This window comes from Lutjanus erythropterus, chromosome 22, assembly GCF_056507025.1.
Source record: "Lutjanus erythropterus isolate fLutEry1 chromosome 22, fLutEry1.hap2, whole genome shotgun sequence".
Classification (NCBI taxonomy): Eukaryota; Metazoa; Chordata; class Actinopteri; order Lutjaniformes; family Lutjanidae; genus Lutjanus; species Lutjanus erythropterus.
In genome coordinates, this window is record NC_139338.1 from 26642864 (window position 1) to 26667728 (window position 24865).

A 24865-nucleotide genomic window follows, 5' to 3' on the forward strand; every position below is an offset into this window, starting at 1 on the left:
GTTAGAGAGTCCTAAAAACAAAGTTCACATCTTTTTTTTTTTCATATCATGTATTCATAACGGTCAGGAATGACCTGCATAGGCCACTATAAAGGGCTTGATACTGTCATAGTCTCGTGTTAGATCTGCCTTCGCTGTACAGTACAAATATGGATGAAACACTGAAGAAAAACAAAGAAATTATCTTCGCACTTGTTGAGTTGTTTGAAGTGAGGCTGTGTGAGGTACTCAGCCATAGTTGGTGCATTTCCTGCAGGAAGTGGTGATCAACACGCCCCCAGTTTGGAGAAACAACAAGTATGGAAACTAGGCAACGAACTGCTCATTTTAGGTTTTGGGAAACACCAATTTTCCACCTATTTTCTGACAATTTAATCTAATTGATTAATCGAGAAAATAATCGTTAGTTGTAGCCCTCTTACCAACTTTGCATGAGGTCTATGAGAATAATTTCCCTCCCTTCTGTTCTACGTTTTTGTTCATGTTGGTGGTAAACTTTCGTCAAGTTGAAATCAATCACTTCAAATGTTTGATCATCTGATCAGTGTCTTAAATTGACTGTTGCATCAAACTAGTTTCACAAAGTTTCAACCAACTAAAGTTGCGCTGTGGTTTTACCGTCTAAAGCCAGGCAAACAGATCGATGCAGCGGCAGACCAGCAACTCCTGTGTTCTGCAAGATAAAATTACAGATTTTGCAAATGGAGTCAGGTGGAACAGGAGGAGTCTCCTGCTGCTTCTCCAGACTTGGCGGCGTGCCGACCACCATCTACTGCAGGTAAAACACTGACTAAGGATACCTTAGACAACCCGAACTATCCCTTTGTCTGTATTGGCTTGTGATTTTCAGGTGAACCACAATCTTCACATTTCAACATCAATAATCAAGCACACATCTTAACTGTACATTTCTAGAACTGTCAATCTACTTCACATAAGATATGGGTTGTTTTGTTGGTCTGCAGGAGGCAACACGGTGTAGAGAATGATATTTCATGTGGCATCAGTTCAGGAGGTCTTTTTTTTTTTTTTATCGCCTCCCGGTGGTGCCGACCCCGCTGCTGCGGTTGAGGTTGCGGCTGAGCTGAGGGAAGTGAACCGTGGGCGTTCTGGATGTCGGACCGTACAGGCCGAGGTTTCTGGCCGCCGCCGACTTCCTGGGCTGCTTCACGCTCGGGAACGGGGAGAAGACCTGCTGTTTGGGAGTGGACGGGATCGCCGGGGTGGACGGTGAGGAGGACATGTGAGATCTGGACGAGGAGGAGACGGAGGAGAGCGAGGGGGTGGAGGGGGAGGAGGTTTTGTAGAAGGAGGAGGACGCGGGAGGAGGGAGACAGGAGAGGCCGTCAGCTGAGGGGGACGACGGCAGGCGGGACGTGGAGCTGGGTGGTGTGGGAGAGGACGAGCAGGACGGACTCGGGGTGGAGGGTGAGGAGGAAGGGAGGTCGAAGGAGTGAGGAGGGGGAGGTAAAGCGATGGAGGGGAAGTGTCTGTCAGAGGCGGCACTTCTCTCTGATCCTGAGGAGTCAGACTCTTTGTGTCTGTTTGAGGAGGGAGGAGGAGGGAGAAGAGGGACTTGAGGAGGTGTTTCTGGGTTTTCATTGTGAGTGGAGGTCGGATTCGATTCGTCCTCCAGCTCCAGGGAGTCCAGCTGCACCACCACCTCTGCGACTTCTGCTTCTTTTATCTCCTCTTCAACCTCAGGAGCGCCTTCACTTACTGGAGACGGCGCCACAGAGGAGTCCGTCCCCTCTTTCTGCTCCGCATCATCATTTTCCTCCACCTTCTCCTCCCCCTCCTCGTCCTCCTCATCCTCCCTCTCCTCTGAATCTCCAAACCCCAGCTGGGCCCGGGCCCTGGCTATGTTCCTCCGATGCACCCTGACGTGAGCGCGCCACGGCGACCCCGGGGATCCGGTGCCATTGGAGGGCAGCGAGCCGCAGCGCTGCCTGGCCGGGGAGCTCTGACTCTGGGACGGAGAGGCGGGTCGGGACCCCGGCAGGGTGGAGGTGCCCGTGGACGTGAGTCTGGAGGATCCTCCGCGTGGCTTCCGACCCAGGAGGAGGTGGTTGATTACAGCGCTGGGAGGGTTGAGCTGGGAGGCGAGGACTCGGGTGGCGGGACACTTATCTGGAGGGAAGGCGAGACATAAAGGGACAGACAGAAAAATACATTAATATACTGCAGATTTAGGAACAAGAATGTAAAATTAGCAACAACTATAAACTCTCTGTGCAACAAATCAGTTTCTCTCTCTGTACTGGAGCTACGTTCAAGTGCATCAAATAAAATTTAATTAAATGTTCAGTGATGTAGCTGTAAACGACAAATAATCACAAACTGAAATGAAAACAGCTTTTCTTTTGATTGTAATTTAATTAATTTGTTTCTGTTTGATCATGCAGATGTTCATATTTAGAATCAGCTGTTCAGAGCAGCTGTCGCCAAAAGTTTCAAACCTCCATCAAGCGCCAGAGGGCGTAAGAAGTTTTTCTGTTTTTATCCCTCAGGCTGAAACAGAGTATTTTGGAGAACTATTAATTTGTCTCCCATTATATAACATGTGTAGTAATACAGAGTATTTTGTCCTGGTTAATATAAACACACGTCTTTCTAAAAGCTGATTACTGAGTGTGTGATGATTAGTGTGCACAGAGAGGGGTGAGCGTGTGTGTGTGTGTGTGTGTGTGTGTGTGTGTGTGTGTGCGCACAGATGTTAGAATCTGAAAAAGAGAAAAAACATCAGATCTCACTGTAATACTGTTATACAAGCTTCACTCATCGTATGTTAGAGAGGAGGAGCAACAAACAGAAGGAGTTTGTGGTTAGTAACAGACAGAAAAAACCTCCTGCAAACACCCAAAGAAACGTGAATCATTCACAAAAATCAAATATAACTGGAGACAACTGTCACTGCTGGAGACGTCCTCAGGGTTCTGATCACTGATGCTCCCCAGAACCATCAGTGATGATAAAATCTGATTGTACTGTAACTTTATGGCATTTTAACTCAGAGTTAAGTTAAAAAACATTGATTTACTGTGTGCATCTGATGGACTTGTCTCATGTACAGCAGTAACAGGTGTCTCCAAATAAATATTTAGAGCACCGCTGGTTACATTGACTTTAAACGTGAAGGTACCACCTGCAAACAGAACAAACCATCACCAGTTGTCAGTAATCCCTGTACCAAACGTGTTTAAAATATTAAAGCAGAGTGCAGCGCAGGAATCAATATTTTTGAGGCAGCAGCAGCTCCCTCCACAGATTTCCAATGTTGTTTTTTTCCCCAGAGGGTTTCTCTTCAGTTTAAAATAAGTGTGAGAGAGTTTGTTTTTCTGCTACAGAAAAAAATCACCTCAGATGCAGAATGTCTGCTGTGCATTTTTATTAACTGTGTCTGGTGAAACATGTCATTTATCATAAACCCAAAGAAAAAAAATCAACTGGAAATCTGCTTTGGGAACTCATGGAAGAACAAACGTAAGATTATTAAAAGATTTAGAACCAGAGTGCTCCACTGTCCTCCTTAAATCAGCAGTTCCTTTAATGAATCATGAATAATTTATTAAAGACCCTTTAATCAGCCCCAGGAGACCCAGACGACCCTTTGGTTCGACATCAGTACCGTCGGTGCACTGGTCAGTACTGTTGGTACCGCTGCTGTGACTGTCGAGACGCTCCGGAGAAACCTTTGGACTCGTGGCCACTTCAGGTCCGGGTCCTGCGAGTCACACATCATCGTCAAACATCCGACTTTCCACTGTTTCCACCGAGGTAGAGCCTCATCGGTGTTTGCTTCGTTCTGGGGTATTTCTCACAGGTTTATTTAAAGACTCTTACCTGCTTTATACTGTCAGCAAACAGTAAGTTTAAAACCAGGTCTAATTTTTGTGGCTGTTTTGTTTTTAAATCATGTCTGTTACTAAGGCTTGAACAATAAAGATTCCCAATAAAGGACAATATGTCAAATATTTTGTTCTGAAATAAGAGGTGACACTTTATTTTAAGGTATATATTATTAGTTTATGTTTATGTTTATGGACAATAAATCACTATAGATGCTACCTACAGAGAAGCTACATCTACTACATGTTAAAGCGGTGGTTCCACAGTGATTTTATTCCATGTCTTCCCATCTTAATTATTGTTTTTCATTGTTTATTGGTGCCGCCCACCCAGAAAACACACTGCTTTCATGCAGCATTATTAAATACTAAACTACGCTTTTAATATGGGGATTTTTCCAAGTCAATATCACCACAATAAGCCTGTTTAAAGGTTAGTGTGTGTTAGCATTACATGCATAATCATAATTTAAATTTGACTCGAGTAAAAATTACTTCCTTGTGAACTTGTTACAGTTTTTGATGACAAGCTGCAAAGTTTGCAGGTTGTTATTTCAAACATTAATCTCTTGCGCCTGTGTTAGCTTGTTAGCTTTAGCCTTCCTGCTAAACGCTGTTCTGTTTGTGTTGCTTAGACAGCTGTTGTTTATGTTTTCAATAAGTATTGTTAATAAAGTACATAATAAATGCACAGCTGAGAGGCTGAGGCACATCCATATTTTGGCACAATTCTAATTTTGGAAATGCATCCAATAAACATAAAAAAAACTAAACAATAGAAATTGTTGTGATTATGGTTCCTCTTCCTCACCTGTGCGTATGTAGAGTTGCATAGCCTGTTGCTGCTGCCGCCTCTTGATGCGTGCGTATTGCTTCTTCAGGGCGTAGATGTCGGTGCTCATCCTCTCCATCATCATGCTGTTGATCGCTGCTTGATGCTCCGCCTTTGCACCTCCTCCTCCTCCTCCCCCTCCTCCTCCTCCTCCTCCCCCTCCTCCTCCTCCTCCACCTCCTCCTGGCCCTCCAGCGCCCACCGCTCCCGGGCTCAGCTCTGCGATGTTCCCCTGCTCCGCTCGCTGGTCTGGAAGCCGAGACAAGAAGAACAAACACGGATCAGGTCTCACATCACCTATTATCCCGCAACTTTTAATACTTTTCCGCGACTGTAACTTTGGCTTTCAGACACTAAGACTGACAGAAGAGAGATTCACAGATTAGAGTCGAGGGATTTGGTTCTAAAAAGCAGAAGAGAACATTCCAATGAAATACACAAATCAGATAAAATCCAATGTGCCTTTTTTACGGTCTTTTTAAGCTCCTTTTCTTACTTATTTGCTCACCCAGTTTTGCTTTTATCCTGTTCAATCAAAATCAGCTGACCACTGGAGACACAAAACTAAGAACCACTAGAGTTCATGTCAACAGGGTCCCAAATGTTTCTTAAAATACATCCTGTACATGACAGAGACTGAGCTTTGCACACACAGCAACGCAGTACAACATTTAGTCTAAAGTTGAACCTTTTAAAGACTTTGGGTCTGGGTGAAACTTTTGCAGCAAACTGAGTCAGATCTTCCTGTTTTTGTTTTTGTTTTTGCCTCTGATGAAATGACTTTTAGACAAAAACAGCCTTTGAAGACGAGGGAAAAGTGCTTTTTTTCAGACATGTTTGACATTTACTTCACCGAAAAAAAGGTCAGTGTGCTGAAACTTATTTTTCCATCACCTTTTCAGCAGCTTTTCCTCCTTTTGTGTTGCAAAGATCAAATCTATCTCATCAGCGCACCATTTAAAATACTCTGCAGAGGCCTGCAGCAGCAGTTTGTTTACTGTAATCATACTGTTGTCTCAGAATGATTTATTGATGTTCACTTTCTCTTCGGAATGAACCACGTTTCCCGTCTGAACCGGTTCAGTTGTACCGAGCTCTACTTATGAGGTTAAATGAAGCGCTCGTTTCTCTGAAGTCATTTCTAAAATCTCTCTGGAGAGTAACGACCACTGCTTCAGATCTTAGCCGATGTTTTTATCTAAATCCCTCCGGCTGCTTGCCTTTTTTTCATCCTTTGGTGGAGCTGCTGAAGGAGGAGGAAGTAAGGGATTTGTCTGGAGGAAACAGATCAGAGACGGTTTGTAATTGGAGTCAAATCGGGGCCAGAACACGAAGATTTAGGGCAGCAGTTTGTCTTGAGCCACTTGGCTGCGGTCTCTGTACACTCGCCACCGGCTGCGGTTAAAAATTCCGTGTAGTAAATTCATGCGGCTGCACCGACCTTTGAGATGTTTCTGGTATCTCTGGAGCTCGGGGGCCAGCAGCCCGCCCAGGGGGCCCAGACAACCGAGCGCCGTCACCACAGAGTCTTCATCATCCATGTCGGCGTCGTCATCGCTCTCCCAGCTGCCCAGACCGCCACTAGAACCAGATAATTACATCATCATCATCATCGCTGCTGCTGCTGGCACGACAGTGTCCTAATCACCACAATCTGACACACATGAAGTGTTAACTTTGACAAGAATTTTTGTTTTTCAGTTAGTTAAAGTTAGTTGTTTTAGTCAGTGAAACTTTTTTGTTTAAAGCTACTACAAGAAACTTCCATATATTGTTTGTTGTTGTTTGTTTTGAACCAGATGAAAACTCCTTCCAGTAGCTTTAAAATATAATAAAAAATAATCATATGGAACAAACCTTCCGTTGGATTTGACTGAGGTAGGGAACGGAGTGATGTTGTAGGTGTATTTCTCTCTCAGCTCAGCCAGCTGAGGGAAAGGAAACACTGCGATGGAGTAAACCTCCTGAAAGATGGAGAGGAGAGAGAAAAAAAAAATCAGATTAATAAAACGCGTATCAATTCACTACAGAGGTTTAAAAAGGTGTGAAGGGTTTTGTTTATCCTGTGTACCTGCATGAGTTCAGTCGGATCGATGAGGTTGTGCTCCAGCATCTCCTGAGTGAGACATCCCATCGTGCTGTAAAACTCGTCCGCTGTCTGACAGTACTCGATCCTCCTGGACGAGAAAAAGACGGAGACAAGAGGGGAAGAAGCAAAAATCAAGACAGAATACAGACAGGAGAGGGCAGGATGTAGAGAAATACACAACAATAAAATATCCCTACTATTAATACCTTGTTATTTTATATGTTTTTTGGCCACCTATGATGTAATTTTGCTTTTGAAGAGTTTGAATTTATGCCTATCGTATGATATGTGCTGATTAAATAAATCTAAATTTGGTACGACTTATTTCCGTGTGTAAGGGACCACTCACTCTCCCAGCCTCTCCCAGATGGCGAGGGCGGCCCGGAACAGCACCTCCGAGCCCTCGAAGAAGACCGAGTCCCAGATCTTGAGCACGGTGGGCGCCGGCAGGCAGGTGGCGAACATGGTGAGGAACCACTGCATCGTGAACACGTTGGTCAGCGGAGGCTCGTAGCTCCCTGAGAGACAAAACAGACGCGTGTTAGAAACATGCACACGACTTCCAGACGGTGAGACTTTCTTCATCTTTTTAAACTTTTCTCAAACTTTTCTTAAACAGGTAGCATCTTTGTGAAACGAACACAGTTTTGTACCTCCAGCCTCTCTGTTAGCAGCTTTCTGAAGGTGGTGGAGGTGCTGAGACAGTCTGGGCAGCTTCAGACGCAGCAGGTCTCTGAACACCGCCATGTCCACTGACACAAAGAGACACAGTTTGTTAGAGTTTCAAGGCTTCAGAAATATGATGGTATCAAACGTGTAGGCGCTTTGAGAAAGATTTTGGGACATGAAATTCACTTTAAAATGTTATGATTGTGTATTTTGGTATAAAAAGGTCATGGATTAATAAAAAAAGACTGGTATCTGTGCATACTGACATTATTGCCAGTAGAAAAACAAACAAAAAAAAGAAATAGCGATTACAACATGCAGTGGACGGTCTAGGAAATCTTTGCAATGGAAAGGATGACTTTCTCTCTGAGGAATATTAACATCTCGCCCAACTCTGATCTCTGTTGTCTCTTGGATGAATCAGACTGTGTTTGTGTTGTTGTGTTTACCTGACAAAGCTCGCAGGTTGTTGGCAAAGTAACTCTCAGGCAGCACTTTGTCAATCAGGTAGATCATCACCTGAAGAGAAGAAAAAGAGTAAAGTTTGATCATTACTTAAAGAAAACGAAGAGAGCAACCTATTTCACGCAGCATAAATTTTACAAATCTGCATTAATTTTTTGTGTGTTCACCTTCAGCGCGTCGCTCTCGTTGCCTTCGGTAACCTCCAGGATGAGTGCAGCCAGCACGTTGAATCCTTGGCAGTAGCCCACAGTTTTATTCCAGCGTGCGTAGGCGAGCAGCACCCTCTTCAGCACCACCCTGTCCTGCTCCCCCTCCTGGCCGCAGTAAGAACTGCAGCCCGTCCTGTGCAGGTCCTGCACATGAGAAAAGGGGGGGTTACAGTAATGGATTGTTTGATTAGAAGCCAGTGCATTAGCTGGATAAATGAGCTTTTCATGCATTTAGGGACAGCAATGGTGACAAGAAGACAAACACGGAGAAGTCGATGGTCGGACTTTGACCTGTTGATGGAAACAGCCACCATCGCTCTGTTGAATCTCTGAGTCATCATGATGTTTCCGTGATGCAGTCACACTGCTCTCTGACGCACAGTCATGAACAAACATCCTCCTCTGCACACGACTTTAACTTTCAACAGTCACACTGTATTGTTTTAGCAGGATTTTGCTCACATGCACTCAGTAACATTAATTGAATTCTTATTTTATTTACATTTTACAGTGTTCTGGTTTTTAGGGGTTGTAGGATCACACAAGATAATTTGAATTAAGATGGACCATGTTTTCTTGACAAAATAATCTTAAAGCTACTAAAAGTTTTTAACTGGTTAGCCTCAGTTTAATACTGAAGCCTCTACATGAGCAAATGAGACCATCTGTAAGAAGTCTGGCTGTGTTTATATGGTTGTTCTTTATGTCTGCCACCGAGTCTTTCACAGCCAAAGTCACATTTTTGTTTTCATTAAAGTAAGCTGTAAAAATATTGGATATTATTGCATACAGTGAGGGTGAGAACAGGCTGCACTATAGTGATAGTATGTCTTCGTGACCCTGAACTGTCTCTATGTTAAACTTCAAAAGGCATCCATGCTGTTTCTGTCTCTGCTCATCTTAATCTGCATGCTGTGGACAAAACGCTGAGGCTTCACCACCGGGCACTGAGCTGCTTACTCAGGACACACACATTAAATAACACAAACACTCACAAACCCTCTGCATGCACACACTCATCCCCCAACCCCCAACGTAACAATACGTGACGTGATCACCTTGACAATCTGGATGCCGAGGGAGTCATCGTCTGGGTTGCTGCGCTCGTTAAAGGCGAACCGAAGCGTCTTGTCCCAGTCAATGGAGATACTGTGGAGGTACTGGTCCGCCAGAGTTAACCAAACCTGCAGAAACACGACGGTGCCTACTGAGTCAAATGAACAAATATTTAAAATTTTACCATCTTTGCTTTCTTGTATGAGAGGCCATTTGTTCACAGCGGTTCAATTTGTTTACAGCGGTTCAATTTGTTTCGTAAGATGAGGAAAGAGACATTATTGTTCGTCTCCTCTGACGAGATGAAAGCAATCACTTCCATTACTCTGCTCACTCTTCCCCAGAGATGAACTCATGAACTCATGATGTGAGATAAATGGAGCATCGTAGACAAAGTGCTTCAGCGTACTGTTCCTCTGCACTCTGCTCTCAGGTTGATGATAATAATAAAAACAGACTTTTCTTTCTTCTAACAGCACAGCTGGGTCATCACTTCATTCTATTAAACGCCCTCTGGGTTCAAACACTAACAAAAGAAGTTTGCATAAGGTTTTATTTCTTATTTTTATAGTGATTAAATTATGTTTGAAAGGTCTGACTTGGACACAGCTCTCCTGAAGATTTTTTTTGTATTATTAACATGCATTTTTTTCTTTTACTTCATTTTATTCCATATCACTACTGATTGGAAACTAATGTAATGAAGGAAAAGAACAGAGGAAAGGAAAAGCCAATAAATGGGGCCACGAAATCCACCATTACTGCAAATCACAGCACTGCATTCATTGTGATGAACGATAACGAAGCCATAAGTTCTGTTTAGTTTAAGTTACACACCCTCTTCCTCCATTCTTTCGGGATCCCAGTGGGGAGCCGAGCGACTGCCTTCAGAGCGTCGTACCACTGCAGGGAAGAAAACACACACACTGTTTTATTCACCCGTTTAATCAACCAGCACATCCAGCAGCACGATATTCATACTTACTGTGTTAATATTGTATTATTTGATATTGTGAAGAGAAAAACAAGTCAAGATTATCACATTTACTCACAGTAAAACACTTATACACATATCCACAGTCAGAGGTGGGAAGTAATAAAGTACAGACACTTTGTTTGTTTGTATTTAAGTTGAGTTTTCATGTATCTTTGATTTACATGAGTTTCTGACATTTTTCCAATCATCTGCTATTTACATTTTCAATAATATATCAATGAGCACATCATGCAGGACAGATGTAACAAGACAAAAACGATGTAAAAGACGTAACAAGATGAAACCGGAGAGGTGATATACAGTACACTTTACACAGAAACAGCTGGTAAGGAAGTCATTAAGAATGAAACTTCATATTAAATACTTTGGGTTTGTAGCGTATTTTTCAGAGTGTTTACCTGCTGGAATCCGTTCTTTCCCAGCGATGGTTCAATGGTAAACTTCAGCCTTGTGTCGACTCCTACAAACAAACAAACAAACGGAGACACCTCGTCAGAGACACCTTGAACCAGATCACCTGTGTGACTGTGATTGTACTGTCGAACATCTCCAAGGTTCCAAAGTCACAGAAGACATCAGACTGAAATGTGGGAAACCTGTGGTTTCTACATAAGAATGCATGGAGCAGCTTTAGCTGGACACATATTATTCATGCAAACAATGAATGATCTTCATAAGGCAAACCAAAGTCCTTCAGAAAAACATTAATCTGTTTTTTAAATTCAGCTTAAGTCAAATCATTCCCAACAAATAACTAGTAAACATGTTTACAGACGGTAAACAGAACTATGACAGCCTGCAGACGTTTCCACAAATACTACAAATATAAAAAGGTCAGTAAAGTAACAGTTGCAAAATAACAATTAACAGTTTTCTACCTAAAACTAATGTACACTCATTAAAGTAAAGAGGGTGGACAAAATATTAGAAACACTTCTTAGTGTAACTCTGTAAAACTCCACAGCACTACAAACTTTCAGCTTTCAAAATGACCATCGGGTGTGTAAAATGATTGAAAATTGTTTTTTATTACTATTATTTTTTTATTTAGTTTTCATTGGCCTGTTTGTGATCAGATCACCTGATTGGCTACTTTGGATATTAATCAAAATTGTACTCAACTACGATTTTAAAAGTAACTGAGTAGATTACAGGTTGTAATGCATACTTAAGTATGAGTAAAAGTACAGACTTGAAAATATACTCATTAAAGTACAACTACCCACAAAAACACCTACTCAATTACAGTAATTTGAGTATTTGTAATTAGTTACTTCCACCCCTGGTGAAATCTGTGACATCCCTTTTTTCTTTTTCTTTCTTTCTCACACGAATAAATGCACAAAATAAGCACATCTAAGATATGTAACTGCGCTTAAATAAACCGAAGTTAAATCACGGATTTTTTGAATGGAGTTTGGTGTGGAGCTCTGAGACGCATCACGGAACAGTCGCTGTCCACTTCCGCGTGGTGCTGAACCCGAGATTCAATCTCCTCTTCTCTGGAAATCGTTTAAAACCTCTTTGCACGCACGAACATCTTTAGAGGATATTTAGCGCAGTGGGCTAAACCTAAAGCCCCCCGTGGAGCAAAAACGGAAATGAAACTTTGATGTGAAGTTAAAGAGGGGAAGCTCCTGACGCGTTTTCGGCTGCGGGCCAAACAGCTTCGACCGCGGCCATCATTTCTCCCTCCCGAGGATTCATCTGTCTCTCAAACTGCAGCCGAAAGCACCACAAGAATGAATGATATCATTTTCAGTGGAATAAAAAAATAAAATGAGGGTTTAACCTGCTCGGTCCGCCTCTGTGGTTTTGTCCTGCGCCATGCTGAATGAGCCGCGGTTTGCTGTCGGAGCTTTGGGAGAGGATTAACGCGGAAAACCCTCCTACTTCCCTGTCACAGATTAGAGCCACAGCACCGACACAAAGCGTGGATTTAACTAAGGCTGGAGACATCAGACTGGTCCAGACACACTCTCATCCTTACAGGTGTTAATTTAATCTGTCCACAGGTGAAATTAAATGAAATCAACCCAGCTGGAGGATTGGACTGAATCTTTACTGTCTCAGAGGACAAATCTGGTTTGCAACAACACAAATAAATAATGTGGAGAAAATGTAGATGTGGAGAGACTGGGGGAGAAAGGAGGGAGGAAGGGTTTCTTTTACTTAAAGCTGCAATTAGAGATTATTTTCTTCATCAATGAATCTGTTGATCATTTTCACACTTAATCGATCAGCTGTTTGGTCTCTGAAATGTCAGAAAATGTTGATCAAGGTGTTTCCCAATGTCCTTAAATGTCAAAGATGTTCAGTTTACTGTCATAAAGAAATAAAGAAAACAGAAAATATTCACAATTAAGAAGCTGAATAGCTGGCTATTTATTTAAAAATAGATTAGCTTTTGCTTCAGTCTGATCATCATAAAGTTTGATATATTATAAATCCTATAACTTCATCCATTTGACTGCAGAGCAACCAAACATAGGGCCAAAACAAGAAAATACCTCTACTGTTTCTTTAAATTACTTGTTTAAAGTTTGCACAATCCTGCAGAAGTGCACAGAGAAATCTGGATGTGCATCAGCGGCGTCCATCCACAGATAAGAAGAAGAAGAAGAGGAGGAGAAAACCGATACCTCATCAGTTATTTGGTCAGTGTGATACATTAACCAGCCCTGTGTGCTCTCATGATTTGATTCTGAACTTCCTGGAGCTCAGAGTCGTTACTCAGTGACGTTCATCACTTCCTCGGTTGAAAATGAGCTCATCTGACTCCTTAAGGGTCTTTTGGGAAAACCGAATCACTGCTGAGAGGATAAGTTGGCTGCTGACAGTTTCAGCAGACAACTAAAGCAGGTAAAGTGGGTATAATGTACTATATATAATTATTTAAACATGTTATGTTGGTTAAAATCAAGGTTTACTGTTCTTTCTCACCATCTGTGACAGATGTCTCAAGACAGAGGGCACATTTTCTCACGCTTTCTGGCTCTGCCCTTCACTGTCTGGATTTTGGCTCAAAGTATTTCATTGGTACAGAAGTCAAGGGTCTATAAAAGAACCATCCGAAGAGAAGCTGGACTCAGCTGCTCACAGTCCACTGTCACTCACACGTTCCTACAGCCATCAGACATGATCAGGATCAGGATCAGGGTCAGGATCAGGGTCACCAAAAGATTCATCTTTAAAGGGAATGAAAATCACCTTCTCCTCTTCCTTCCACAGGAGGTTGGCTGACATAATTTCAGTTACGCAGATGGACTCAAAATGTTCAGCTGTTATTGATGTTGAAGGCTGACATGATTTTGATCATCTAATTTAAACAAGCTAAACAGCTTCAATATGACAGTTATATACAGTTACCAATAAAGGAACAAAGTTGAAGGATAAGAAGGACATACTGTCAGTAAGAGTTTAAGCAGTAAAAAAAAAAAAAGGAAAATGACAGCAGACGATGCAATGACTGCAATGTAATTTCAGTCATTTTTCCACTAAAAATGTCAACAATTTGCTCGTTTCAGCTTCTTAAATGTGAGGATTCTTCCTTTTTATGTCATTTATGACACTACATGGAGAGTCTTTGGGTTTTGGACTGTTGGTTTGGACAAAAGAAGCAATTTGGGGCTCAGGGGCATTCAGCCCTAAATTAGAGAATAAAGGAAACTGTTTGTTTGATGACGGTGCCTAAAGCCCATAGATTTATGTGTAATTTGCCACACTGACCAGAATAACAGTATTTCTTGGCGTTCATCCCCGTAGGATTCTACTTTGTTTTAGGCTGAACGGTTTTGAAGAAATATACAGTTGTGATTATTTTGACTGATGCAATTACAATATGATCTGTGATATTAGATGGAAAGAATTTTTACATCATTATTCTCATTTTCATTGAAAAACGATTGTGCTGCATTATTATTTCAGGGATTCGTACCAAACAAAGATGTGTTGGCCAGGACACCTCTGCAGCACCACTACATTTATTTTAAAATCTTATTTTGACACACATTTTGCCTCAAATAAATATTGTGTATCCTGTGATTTGAAAATTAAAAATTCATTTAACTGTTCAGCCCTACTGTGAACAAGAGCTGGCCTGTTTAAGCAGTAAAATAAAAAGAAAATGAGACTAGAGCTGCAAGAATTAGTCAATTTTGATATCTTAATCATTTTGGTGTTTTTTTAAGCTAAAATGTCAAACATTTGCTGGATCCATCTTCTTAAATGTGAGGATTTGCTGCTTTTCTTTGTAATTTATGACAGTAAATGAGGAGTTTGGGGTTTTAGACTGTTGGTTGGACAAAAGAAGCAATATGAAGACGTCATTTTGGATTTTGGGAACTGTGGTGAGCATTTTTCATTGACATTTATAGACACGAAATGATGAATCGTGAAAATAATGAGCTGTTTAATCAGTGATTAAAGTAATCACTAGTTGCAGCCAGAAATTAGAGTGCAGTCCTTAAAACCAGGTATTTGCATGTAATTTCCCACATAAGCATTTCTTGGCATTTCTTTATTTCTAGACGTTGTTTAAACCCAAATGATGAACAATGCAATGCAAAGTGCATTGGGCTGATTAACGCGTGTCTGAGCCGGACTTGTGCTGTGCTGACCTGGTTCTAAGGTGCAGAGGAGCCGCGGTGCGCTCCTGGAGATCCCGTTGCGTTTCTTCAGGACGTTGCTGATGATGTTACCGACCCCTCCCGAGCCCTGCTGCCGCTGCTTCACGCCCGCCCTCGGCCTCCTGCCGGCGGCGGGGAGCCGCTCCTGCCTCATCGGGGGAAAAAAAAAAATCAGACCGCTGAATCACCTCATCGCTTTGATTATAATCCTCCTTTATGTCTTCCTTCTGACATCCAGGGACGCTGCTGCTCCTCTAAACGGCTCTCCTCCGGGTTGTTAATAATCAATCGATTACACTGATCGCAGTATTTCTGATCTCCTCCGCTGATGGTTTGTGTTTACGTCCGAGGAAACGACAGACGTCCCTCTCATCATTCACTGACACCAAACCGGTCCAGGAAGCGTCATCCGAGCGACACAAATGTCTACATTAAATATGGAAAATGCCAAAAATAGCCGATCCGTTCAGCAGGAAGTAACGTTTTGTGTCCGCTTGTGTTCGGCAGCGCTGCTGATGCTGCACACCTCCTCATCCTCCTCCGGATTTGGCGTCACCAGGAGGAGGTGCAAGGATGAAGGGATGCGGTAGGATGGAGAAACACGTGGGGAGGAGATAAGAGGAGGATGAGGTAATGGTGAAGGAGAGGAGAGGACAGGAAATGAGAAGGGGTTTTTGTTTCCTTAACCCAGTAATGATACAAAAAAAAAGAACACAACCTGTACATTTGCAGAATTAAAAATGGAGCCAGAAATCAAATTATAAAACAATCTAGTCAAAATAAATGAAGCTCTGTCCTGATGGGGAGTGCAGTTTTAAAAGACAAGTAGAAAGTAGATAAATGCAGCTGACAGAGATGCAAGACAAAGATTTTATTTCCACACCAGCTTGCACAGAATGACATGACAATGCATCAATTGCAAAATGTAGTGAGGAAGAATTTAATGATTTTTCTTAAGTATGTAGATTCACAGCCAAAACAACAGGGGTGTTTTCCAGAGGTGCAGCATGCGCACACATGCACACATTAATGCACCATTTCTCATAATTTCTTATTCCTGTGTTTAAAATTTGTTTCAAAGCTAAACAGTCCTACTAACCACAGCACAGCAGAACACCACCACAAAAATATAGTATAAAGCTTCCATACTTTATTCTTTCAGCTCTCAAAACAAAGTTAGACCTCCATCGTACATCATTCCTCAGAGTAAGACTCCTAAATTCATCCTCCACACTCCAACATGAAAAATACTTCATGAATTGTTATTTAAATCATTTACTAATTTATTATGTAGGGTAAATTAACCTTGTGGAAAAAGTTGACTACATGCAAAAGAAAACAATGCACATTTTGAAGATACTCATCATTCAGCTGGTAAAAACTAAGGTGCCGCCGGTTAACTGGACAGATAACCAATTAGATTTTAGGAGTGACCAAAACATGACTAAGCGCCCTCGAGGGCACCCTTCCACTGGAGAAAATGGGGTGAAAAGCCCTCTAGTGTGCCTATTCAGTGGACAAAACCTGATAAAAGTGCTTCCTAAGGCAGTGATGTGAAGTATTATAAAACTGATGACGACTGATGATGACTGATGTCCATCTTTCTAATTGTCTGCCGATCAAAACTGGACTTGTTTTTTCAAAGTAAAAGACCTGATGAGCAGACCAAACTCACAAGTATGACGTGGCACACTGCTGCACGTAAGAATGACTGAGTGCCCCAAATGCATCCTCTGCTTCAAGGCCCTCTCAAATTAATATTTAAAATCATCTAAACTTCAGAGTTATTTGAAACAAAAGAACAACAACACAAAAAAACGTTGGCTTTAGGTTTTTAAAGATCTCTTGCAAAAGTCGGGCCTTGGCAGGGAAAATTTAGGAACCCCTGTGCAGAGGTAACCTTCTACTACAGCGACATGTCCTCTAAAGTACCATTCAGTGGAATAAATGCAGTACTAAAACATGCATGACCTCAAAACCACCAGATACAAGTCAGCAAACTAAACTAACCCCGATTCTGCAAAGTCACCTACTTCAAACAGCTCGCTAAACAAATGGAGAGCAATTAAAGAAATGATGTTTGCAATATGAATCAATGACGCCTGACATTATGAGTCAGTCTTACAGGTACAGTAAGTGCTTCCTGGATGGAAAAGACATCCAGTCTTAATGACCTTCTGAATCAATATCTGCACACAGGATGATGATTTAAAAAAAAAAGAGAGGCCTCGATGATAATGTTCCATAACCATCATGACAAATCAGCTCGTCTCAGGGTGTTTCAATTGGATGACTGCTCTGATAACTTTGTTTTTAAATCATGAAAATACAATCTTAATACCACCATCTTTAGGCTACCGTTAAATGCACGTGTTGATGTGCAGGAGCTGCAACATCTTCAACATAAGTCACAATATGAAGTGCTCAAACATTTCGGCACATAAACCGATTATTTTAGCACCCAGTGGAAAAGTTAACAAAGGAACTAACAAAGTATGTATTTCCAGTAAATCTCAGCATCACTTCTCTTTACCTTGCTTGTCTGTGAGAATTGATCCCACTGCATGGTCAGAGGCGAAATACTTTAATATGAACAACTATTTGATTGCGTAATCTGGACATAACATTACTGAGTGTCAGGATCCCACAGTTTCCCCGGTTCTTCTCGCTGACCTCACATCTGTATCCATTTTTGTCTTGGGTTTGGCAACTTATAAAAACTCTTTAACCTTACTGCTTGTGAATCTCAGCACATAGCAGCTTTTAGACAGTTTTTTGTTCTTTGCTAGCAGATGGACGGCGACAAGAGGCACCATCACACAATACAAGTCAGTGTAGAGCCATGGATTGTTTTCAGTTTCCTTTTTTTTTTTTTTTTTTTTACATGACTTAATTTTTGAAATGATCCTCAGCTGAAGAAAGCAGGAAACAGCAATCTACTAATCGGCTATACTTCTTCAGAGGGCAAAATCCCCAGGCCAAGTTTTTGTTGGCACTCCTACAGAAAAGAAATTCTTCAGAGGGGCGACTGAAAGCATCCTGACTGAAAACGTCACAGACCGGCATCATAAGACGTGCACGGCTGCCGCATCCGCTGCTGCACCACCAGACTGAAGAGCAACTTCACGCCTGTTCACTCATCTCCAGCTCTCCACCACTAACAAGTTTTTATTATTCATCCATCTAGTATACGTCACTTTTCTATATATTTTTTGTTGCATAAAGGAGACTAAAACTAGGATCTTGTTACACAAACTTGTCTTGTAAAATGAACAATAAATGAACCTTGTAATGTTTCTTGCTGAGTAACTGACAGTATGGTGCTAGCAGCTGAGGAAAATACCGGCTTTACAGGAAGTATTAGGACAAAAAATACCCATCTATTATTGTTTACCTCTTTGCAAGCCATCATGTTGCATGTTGAGAGAACAGACCAGCCGAACAAAGCAAAACAGCCACAGATTAAATTCCTTCAGATACGTTTAACTCAGCAGATACAATGAAACTGTACTGTACCTTCATTATATGAATAACAGGCTGATTATAGGTAATTTAAAAAAATGTCAGTTCTTGAGCTCCTACATGGTTGAATTCATAGATTTAACCCCATTGTTATTCTTCCAAATTCTAACCAAGTTCCTAATTTGTTTCTTCAGGATATTTAATTTCCCATATAGAAGGAGATTTGATCCATAATCCCGTCCCTGGAAAATTACCTTTGTAAAACTATGTTTCCAAATCTAATGCACATTACATAACGGAGCAGTCAGTTGAAGTGAAATGATTTCAAAGGCTGGGTTACAGTAGAAAGGCAGGGAGATTCTGGATATGAAAATGAGCCCCCACAGTCATGCGCCGTGGGTCCAGGTCACGGTCGATTATGTAAATCAGAGCTATTTTCATATTGCATGTGATATGATGACTAGAATATTGTCTTACATAGTGTACAAACCTGTTAATCTGTAGTCTAGTACCTTTCAGACGCATGCTTTGTTATGCTATTGAGTTATTTTCAAATGTTTATGTTGCATTTTTAGTTTTTGATTGTTTGTAGAGCAACTGATCGTTTCAAAGATTTGCAGAAACACATGACAGCATAAAACTAAGTATAAGTAATCCATCTTGCCTCATTCTATTACACAACACTGGATTTTAGGGTGAACTAAATTTGATCAGACCAAACAAACTTTTGGTTTATGAGACGATTATGCTTCTACAAACAATACGAATAAATATCAAACTGAATCCACTAAATCTGCACCTCAGTCATGTAATCAAGCTACGTTCCTTTCAGCTGCAGACTTGAGATCAGGTCTTTATTCAGCGTCAGAGCAAACAGAGAATTGTAAATTCTTACGTCGTTTTTGCGAGACAGCCTGAAGACAAGCTGTGATGATGTCGTAGTTCTTCTGCAGTTTGTGGTAAAGTCGGTCCCGTCTCCTCAGCTGGCGAATCAGCTTGGTCGACTGCAGGCCCGTACGGTATTTGACCTCCTGGATGATTGAACGCAGCTCCTCCGGGGCTGAAACAGCAGACACAAACACAAAAACATATAAGTGTGATCATCACATTGACGTAAATTTTCAAAAGGTGGTCAAGTTTTCACATTTGTAAACAAGTTGGAAATCCTAAAACTAACATAGAAGCCATTTTCCAACTCAGAAATTTCACATAAACAAGCCACAAAAATGGATGTCAGACTTTCTCACCAGCACATAAAGGCATCGCTAATTTGTGGATTATTTAATTCCAGCGATTACTGTCTCAAAAATTTGTTCTGCAATTTGGTTCCTTGATAAAAGTGAAGTTAAAGTTCATGTTAGTTATTTGAAGTTTCTATAAAATAGTCCCAGCACAGAGACACATTTATTCAGGTCTGTCTAAAATATATTCTAAATAAAGATGTTTGGTACGTGGCGTCTCCTCTCCACTGTTAGATCAGAACATCACAGTCAATTGTCTGTTTTCTGAGCTGCAGGCAAAGATTAAATGAAAACCAGAACACCGCCTCACATAAACACACACACACACACACACACACACACACACACACACACACACACACACACACACACACACACACACACACACACACACACACACACACCTCCCATTAATGGAGGCATAATGTTTTAGGCTCAAGAGAACATTTGATTTTCCGCTGAAGGTGACACAGATCTGATCATAAACAGATCTGTGGGACAGGGACTAATAATTGTGTCATTTTGAGCTCATTTTTCTGGGTCATCTTAAAAAAAAAGAAACTCAAACTTTAACGAAGTACCAAAAGAGCATAAAAAAGTACAAAAAATGCAAAACTGCAATCTGCTACAAATAAGATAATCTGGGATAATCAAAATATATCTCAAATATATCTCTATCCTTTATCGACTCTCCAAGTTGCTGTTCCAACTTCAGGCAGCGCTCCTGTGAATTTTCCCAATCTGGAATGCATTTTTCAGATTATTACAACACCATATGAATGCAGGAAAAGCAGATGTTTACAAAGTTTTCCTTTAGGGACATTATATGTAGTGTGTAGTGTAATTGGTCGACTATCCTAAATGTCCGAAAATTGTGTAAAATGTTGATCAATGTTTCCCAAAGCCCAGGAAGATGTCCTCAAATGTCTTGTTGTGTCCACAAACCAAACATATTCAGTTTACTGTCCTAAAAGAGTAAAGAAACCAAAATATATTCATATTTAAGAAGCTGGAATCAGAGAAATGTAACTTTTTTTTTTTCTTAAAATAATTACTCAAACTGTGCTGCCCTATTTTAGATTAAACAATTAATCACTAAAACAAAACAAAGAGCGACTTAATTAATAATAAAAACAGTACATTTGTAGTTGCATTTCCATATCAATAATGATCTTTTCATCTACATTTTCACCTTCCTTGGAAGTCGACTCGGGCGACTCTTTTCTGGGTTTTTCAAAAGGAAACGCCCCCTCGGCAGCCCTTAAAAAAAAGCACTGACATAGTTCTGAGCTACGATGCCCTCCCCTCCATCAACCCTGGGGTTTTGCACATATATGCAGCAACAACATTGTGCAGAAACCTACATGGACGAAAACGAAATCACACTGAATATTCAGGCTCAAATACATAAGGAACTTTACTGGGAAGCTACAGAAAGATATAAAAACTTCAAAAATCCTAAAAACTATGGACCTGCCCTTTAATATAAACATTCTTCCAAAGGTCATGGTCACCTACAGACATCTAGAGAGCACCCAGTAGGTGGCAGGGTCTCCTTCAGCGAAGTGAGAGCTTGCTGTGAGAACACTACAGGCTTCCTTACTTTTTATATCACATTGCTGACCATTCATGTTTAATAAAAGGGACCTGAATTATCGGCGGTTAATCCCTGACCACACACATTAGAAGTATTCACATGTTTCAGGCGTTCTTTGAGGCATTATCACCATCATTTCCTCTTTCCTGAGTGGCAGCCCTCTGCATTGTTTAACTTGACTGAGCCTCACGTGTGTGCGGAGGGCAAACACTGAACTGCCAGCCCCGGGCCTGGCCGTGTTTACTGTAGGACTCCACTTTAACAATGGCGGCGTGGCACTCACGGTAACATGCCTTTCAAGACTCCGAGGCAACACTGTGGCGCGCGCACACACTCTGAGGAGGAGTAAATGAGCTGTCAACACACTTAACAGCCTCTGTATGTGAGTGTGAACATGCATGTCGGGTCTGCATACTGTTAAACAAGCTGTCGGTCACATGAAACTCATCAGAGTGTGTGTGTTCTCCAGCCGGTTTGGCTTCTCTTCATATCTGATTGCAATGAACCTGTGTATCTTGATAAACAAATAACATAAAAAGTTAAATGCCATTCCACCCAGACTCAACTCACTGAATGAATCATATTAATTATGGTGCGTTTGAGGTGTATGTTATTAAATGTCTCCTCATTGTTTGCCTCTTAAATGCCTTGAAGATAAAAAAAAAAAAAAACACTGCTGTAACTGTACATACAACTGTACAAACACTGATGTGTAATTTATTACCTCTAGTCATCATGGTTATCACAAGATTAGTCACCGCTGATTAATTATATTTCACAGGGATGCAACAGCGCCTAAACCAACCTCATCAGATGTGACAGATGTACATTAAACACAGCTTCTTTGTCAATGTCTCAATAAAATTCAGTGTTTTCTGCTTTACTTTAAAGGGAACTTTAATATTCAGTCAGTGATGGTGGGACACTGACTCGATTTTTAGCATAATATTGTCAGATTTGTCTCAAGACAATTTATGCAACAAGGCAGCTATTATACAGATTTTATTCCATATTTGGCGTTTGGTATCAGCAAATATCCTGCGGTTAAAGCTATAATATGTGGAAGGGGGACTTGTTTACCCATGATGCATCTCTCTGGCAGGGTAAACACAGTCAGCTTCAAATGCTTTGAGATGTCTAGACATCTGTGCTGCCTGAAGCAATGAAAGGTTTCTGTAGTAGCTATAGTTGATGGCGGTGAGTGTCAGCCAAGCAGTGCAGGTGCCGCCTGTGGTACATCAGCAGCAGAAGTTTGCCAATAGTAAAAAGTGTCAGCCACCGTCTAATCTCAGCACTGCTGCAATGAATCACTGAAGTAAAAGAACAAATTATTTCAACCGCGAAGGAAAAAAATAACATATTTGGATTTAGTATGGCTACGGCTACTATGAGTATGAGTAGGCAAGATTAATTTTCATTTTTAATGAAAAGAAAATCTATTAAAATTGTGATTATGTGACATTTGGTGGGATCTGTACCAAACATTTTTTTTTCTTATCTGTAGAACAAGGCTTTTTCTTTTTTTGCATTTCTGCAACAACCAAGAACTTCATTATGATGGTGTTTTCTCACATATTTTTCCTTTTTCAAAAATGTGCTATTTGGTTCTGCAATTCGGATATTGCACTTGGCCATAATGTGATTTTGATAATATGGCCATTGATTGTGCAGCCCTAATGCAGCCCTGAAAGTGTCAAGAAGTGTTTTCCAAAGCCTAAGATGTCCCCCCAAATGTCTTAAGTTATTCAGTTTATTGTAAGAAAACCGTAAAGAAAACAAAAAAATATTCACATTTAAGAGGCTGAAATCAGAGAGTTTTGACTTTAATCGATTATCAAAACAGCTGGCAATAAATTCAATAATTGATTTATCGTTGCAGCTCTAACCAGGAGATGTTAACTCAGCGGTCCTGCACTTGCACCCCCCACATACCCCTCACCTTTCTGGGCCAGGTAGTTCATCTGATGCCTCCTGGTGTGTTTCTCCTGGAGCTCCTGGAGGAAGCTGGACCCGGAGTTACTGCGGCCCAGGAAGGCATCAGACCCGGACGCCTCTGTGGAGCTGTCCCAGCTGTCCACGTTCCTCCTGCTGCCTCCGCTGTACGTCTCATACAGCTCCACCAGCAGACAGTCCACAATGGAGCTCCTCGGCGCTTTAACTCCATCTCCCAGGGACTCGGAGTCGCTGTCTGTGGCCCTTTGGGTGGCAGCAGTCCCGGTGCCAGGCGGGGCTTCGGGCTCCTGCTGTCCCGGAGGTGATGATGTGTCATTAGGTGACTCGGCGGGACTCGTCCACCGCTTGAAGCCGGAGAAATCATCCTGGATGGAGGCGGCGGAGTTGACAAACACGCCGCTCTCGTCTTCAGAGTACACGTCGCGATCGCATATGTCAACTTCCAAAAGTTCATTCCCGTTTAATTTAACCTCCGACGCCATTTTTCTCGTCTTTACTCCCAATTCCCGTGATTGATTCTCTATGCATGAGTTGTCATTTTTCCAAACGACATATTAGCTGAAGTTTAAAAGTTTTCTTAGAGCGTCTGGAGGAGGACAGAGTTCCTGGAGCACTCCATTCCTCTCCTCAGAAAGGTAGACACCGGTCTGGCGGCTTTTAGTTTCCTTCCTGAATGTTCCGGACTCGATTATCCTGCCCCCCCTCACCGGGTCTGAACAATGGTCCAGCCCACTCTGCTCAACTTCTCTGCCAAACTTCTTCCAGTCGCGCGACAGGTGCTGCAGGTGCCTGAAGACGGCGGATTGGCCAATCAGAGAAGGGCCAAAAGTGTATTGACCAATCCGCTTCCGCATTTTAAGGCTAAGCTTGGAGATTGTTTTGTGCCAACATTTAGGAGGATTTAATGCAGAAAACAACACAAAATAACAACAAACTAGACAGATTTCCAGGTAAGAAATATAATTTAAGAATTATTAAGAGTTATTACACATATACTGGAACTTGTTTTGGCTTAATTTACAGTATATTTTAAGTGTGTGTCACTAAGTTCAATGTAAGTGTACTGAAAATAAATATACTTATTCTTTAGTATCTCACTATACTCACAAGTGGCGTAGGCTGCTTTACTGAAAGTTTATTTTTAAATTAAAAAAATTAATTAAAACATTAAAAAATACATTAGTGCACTTTTTAAAAGTATACTAAATAGTTAATACTTGTAGTGGTAAGTTAGTTTACTTTTGAAAACTATTTTTTATACATTATTATACACTATTATTGTGCTTTAATAAGCATACTTTAATTTCACTTAATTAGAAGTATATTTAAGTATGCTTACAAAAAAGTGCACTTCAATATAGTTTATTTAAAGCTGTATTTCAGTGTGCTTTGAAAAATTAGCACAAACAAGGTAAACTTTAATTTCATTAATCAAGCATGTATATTAGTCAGCCTATCTTCATAAGGAGTATGGCAGTTATTAATTAGTTAACTATTAATCTATTTACTCAGAATCTGTATTCTAAAAAGATGCTAGAAATCAATCAGACATAAGGCAGTAAAGGATAGTATTCTTTGTAAAGGTGCAAATGCAGTGTTTAGCTATTATAAAGTCTGATTTCTCTATCAGTGAAGGCTAAAAATGATTAGGGCTGGTAGTTATTTTCATAATTCTGATAATTCTCATAATGCTGTTTCAGTGCCCTGATATAAGTGTATTTTTACACTGTAAAATATCCTGCCTCATTTTCATATCTTCATGAATGTTTGATAACCACATGTACATGATCACTGCAATGTTCATTTATGTATGTTATTC

General features: G+C 41.1%; 1 protein-coding gene across 4 annotated transcripts; it reads right to left on the reverse strand.

The window, feature by feature from the left end:
* Positions 1-728: 728 nt before the first annotated feature.
* On the reverse strand, positions 729-23990 carry tbc1d30 (TBC1 domain family, member 30). 4 transcript variants are annotated; one of them, XM_084711027.1, is made up of 15 exons: positions 23033-23990; positions 19151-19315; positions 10564-10625; positions 10006-10071; positions 9171-9296; positions 8071-8256; positions 7888-7957; positions 7423-7521; positions 7119-7287; positions 6752-6857; positions 6538-6644; positions 6122-6261; positions 4660-4929; positions 3629-3724; positions 729-2130 (listed from the first exon to the last, which is right to left on the reverse strand). In XM_084711027.1, the coding sequence occupies exons 1-15, from the start codon at positions 23526-23528 to the stop codon at positions 1031-1033; spliced, it is 3258 nt and encodes a 1085-aa protein (XP_084567153.1). In that variant the 5' UTR covers positions 23529-23990; the 3' UTR covers positions 729-1030. The 4 variants fall into 4 exon arrangements, with proteins under 4 accessions (XP_084567153.1, XP_084567154.1, XP_084567155.1 ...); XM_084711028.1 differs by lacking the exon at positions 3629-3724; XM_084711029.1 differs by lacking the exons at positions 19151-19315; positions 23033-23990 and adding an exon at positions 14785-15348.
* Between the last annotated feature and the right edge of the window lie 875 nt (positions 23991-24865).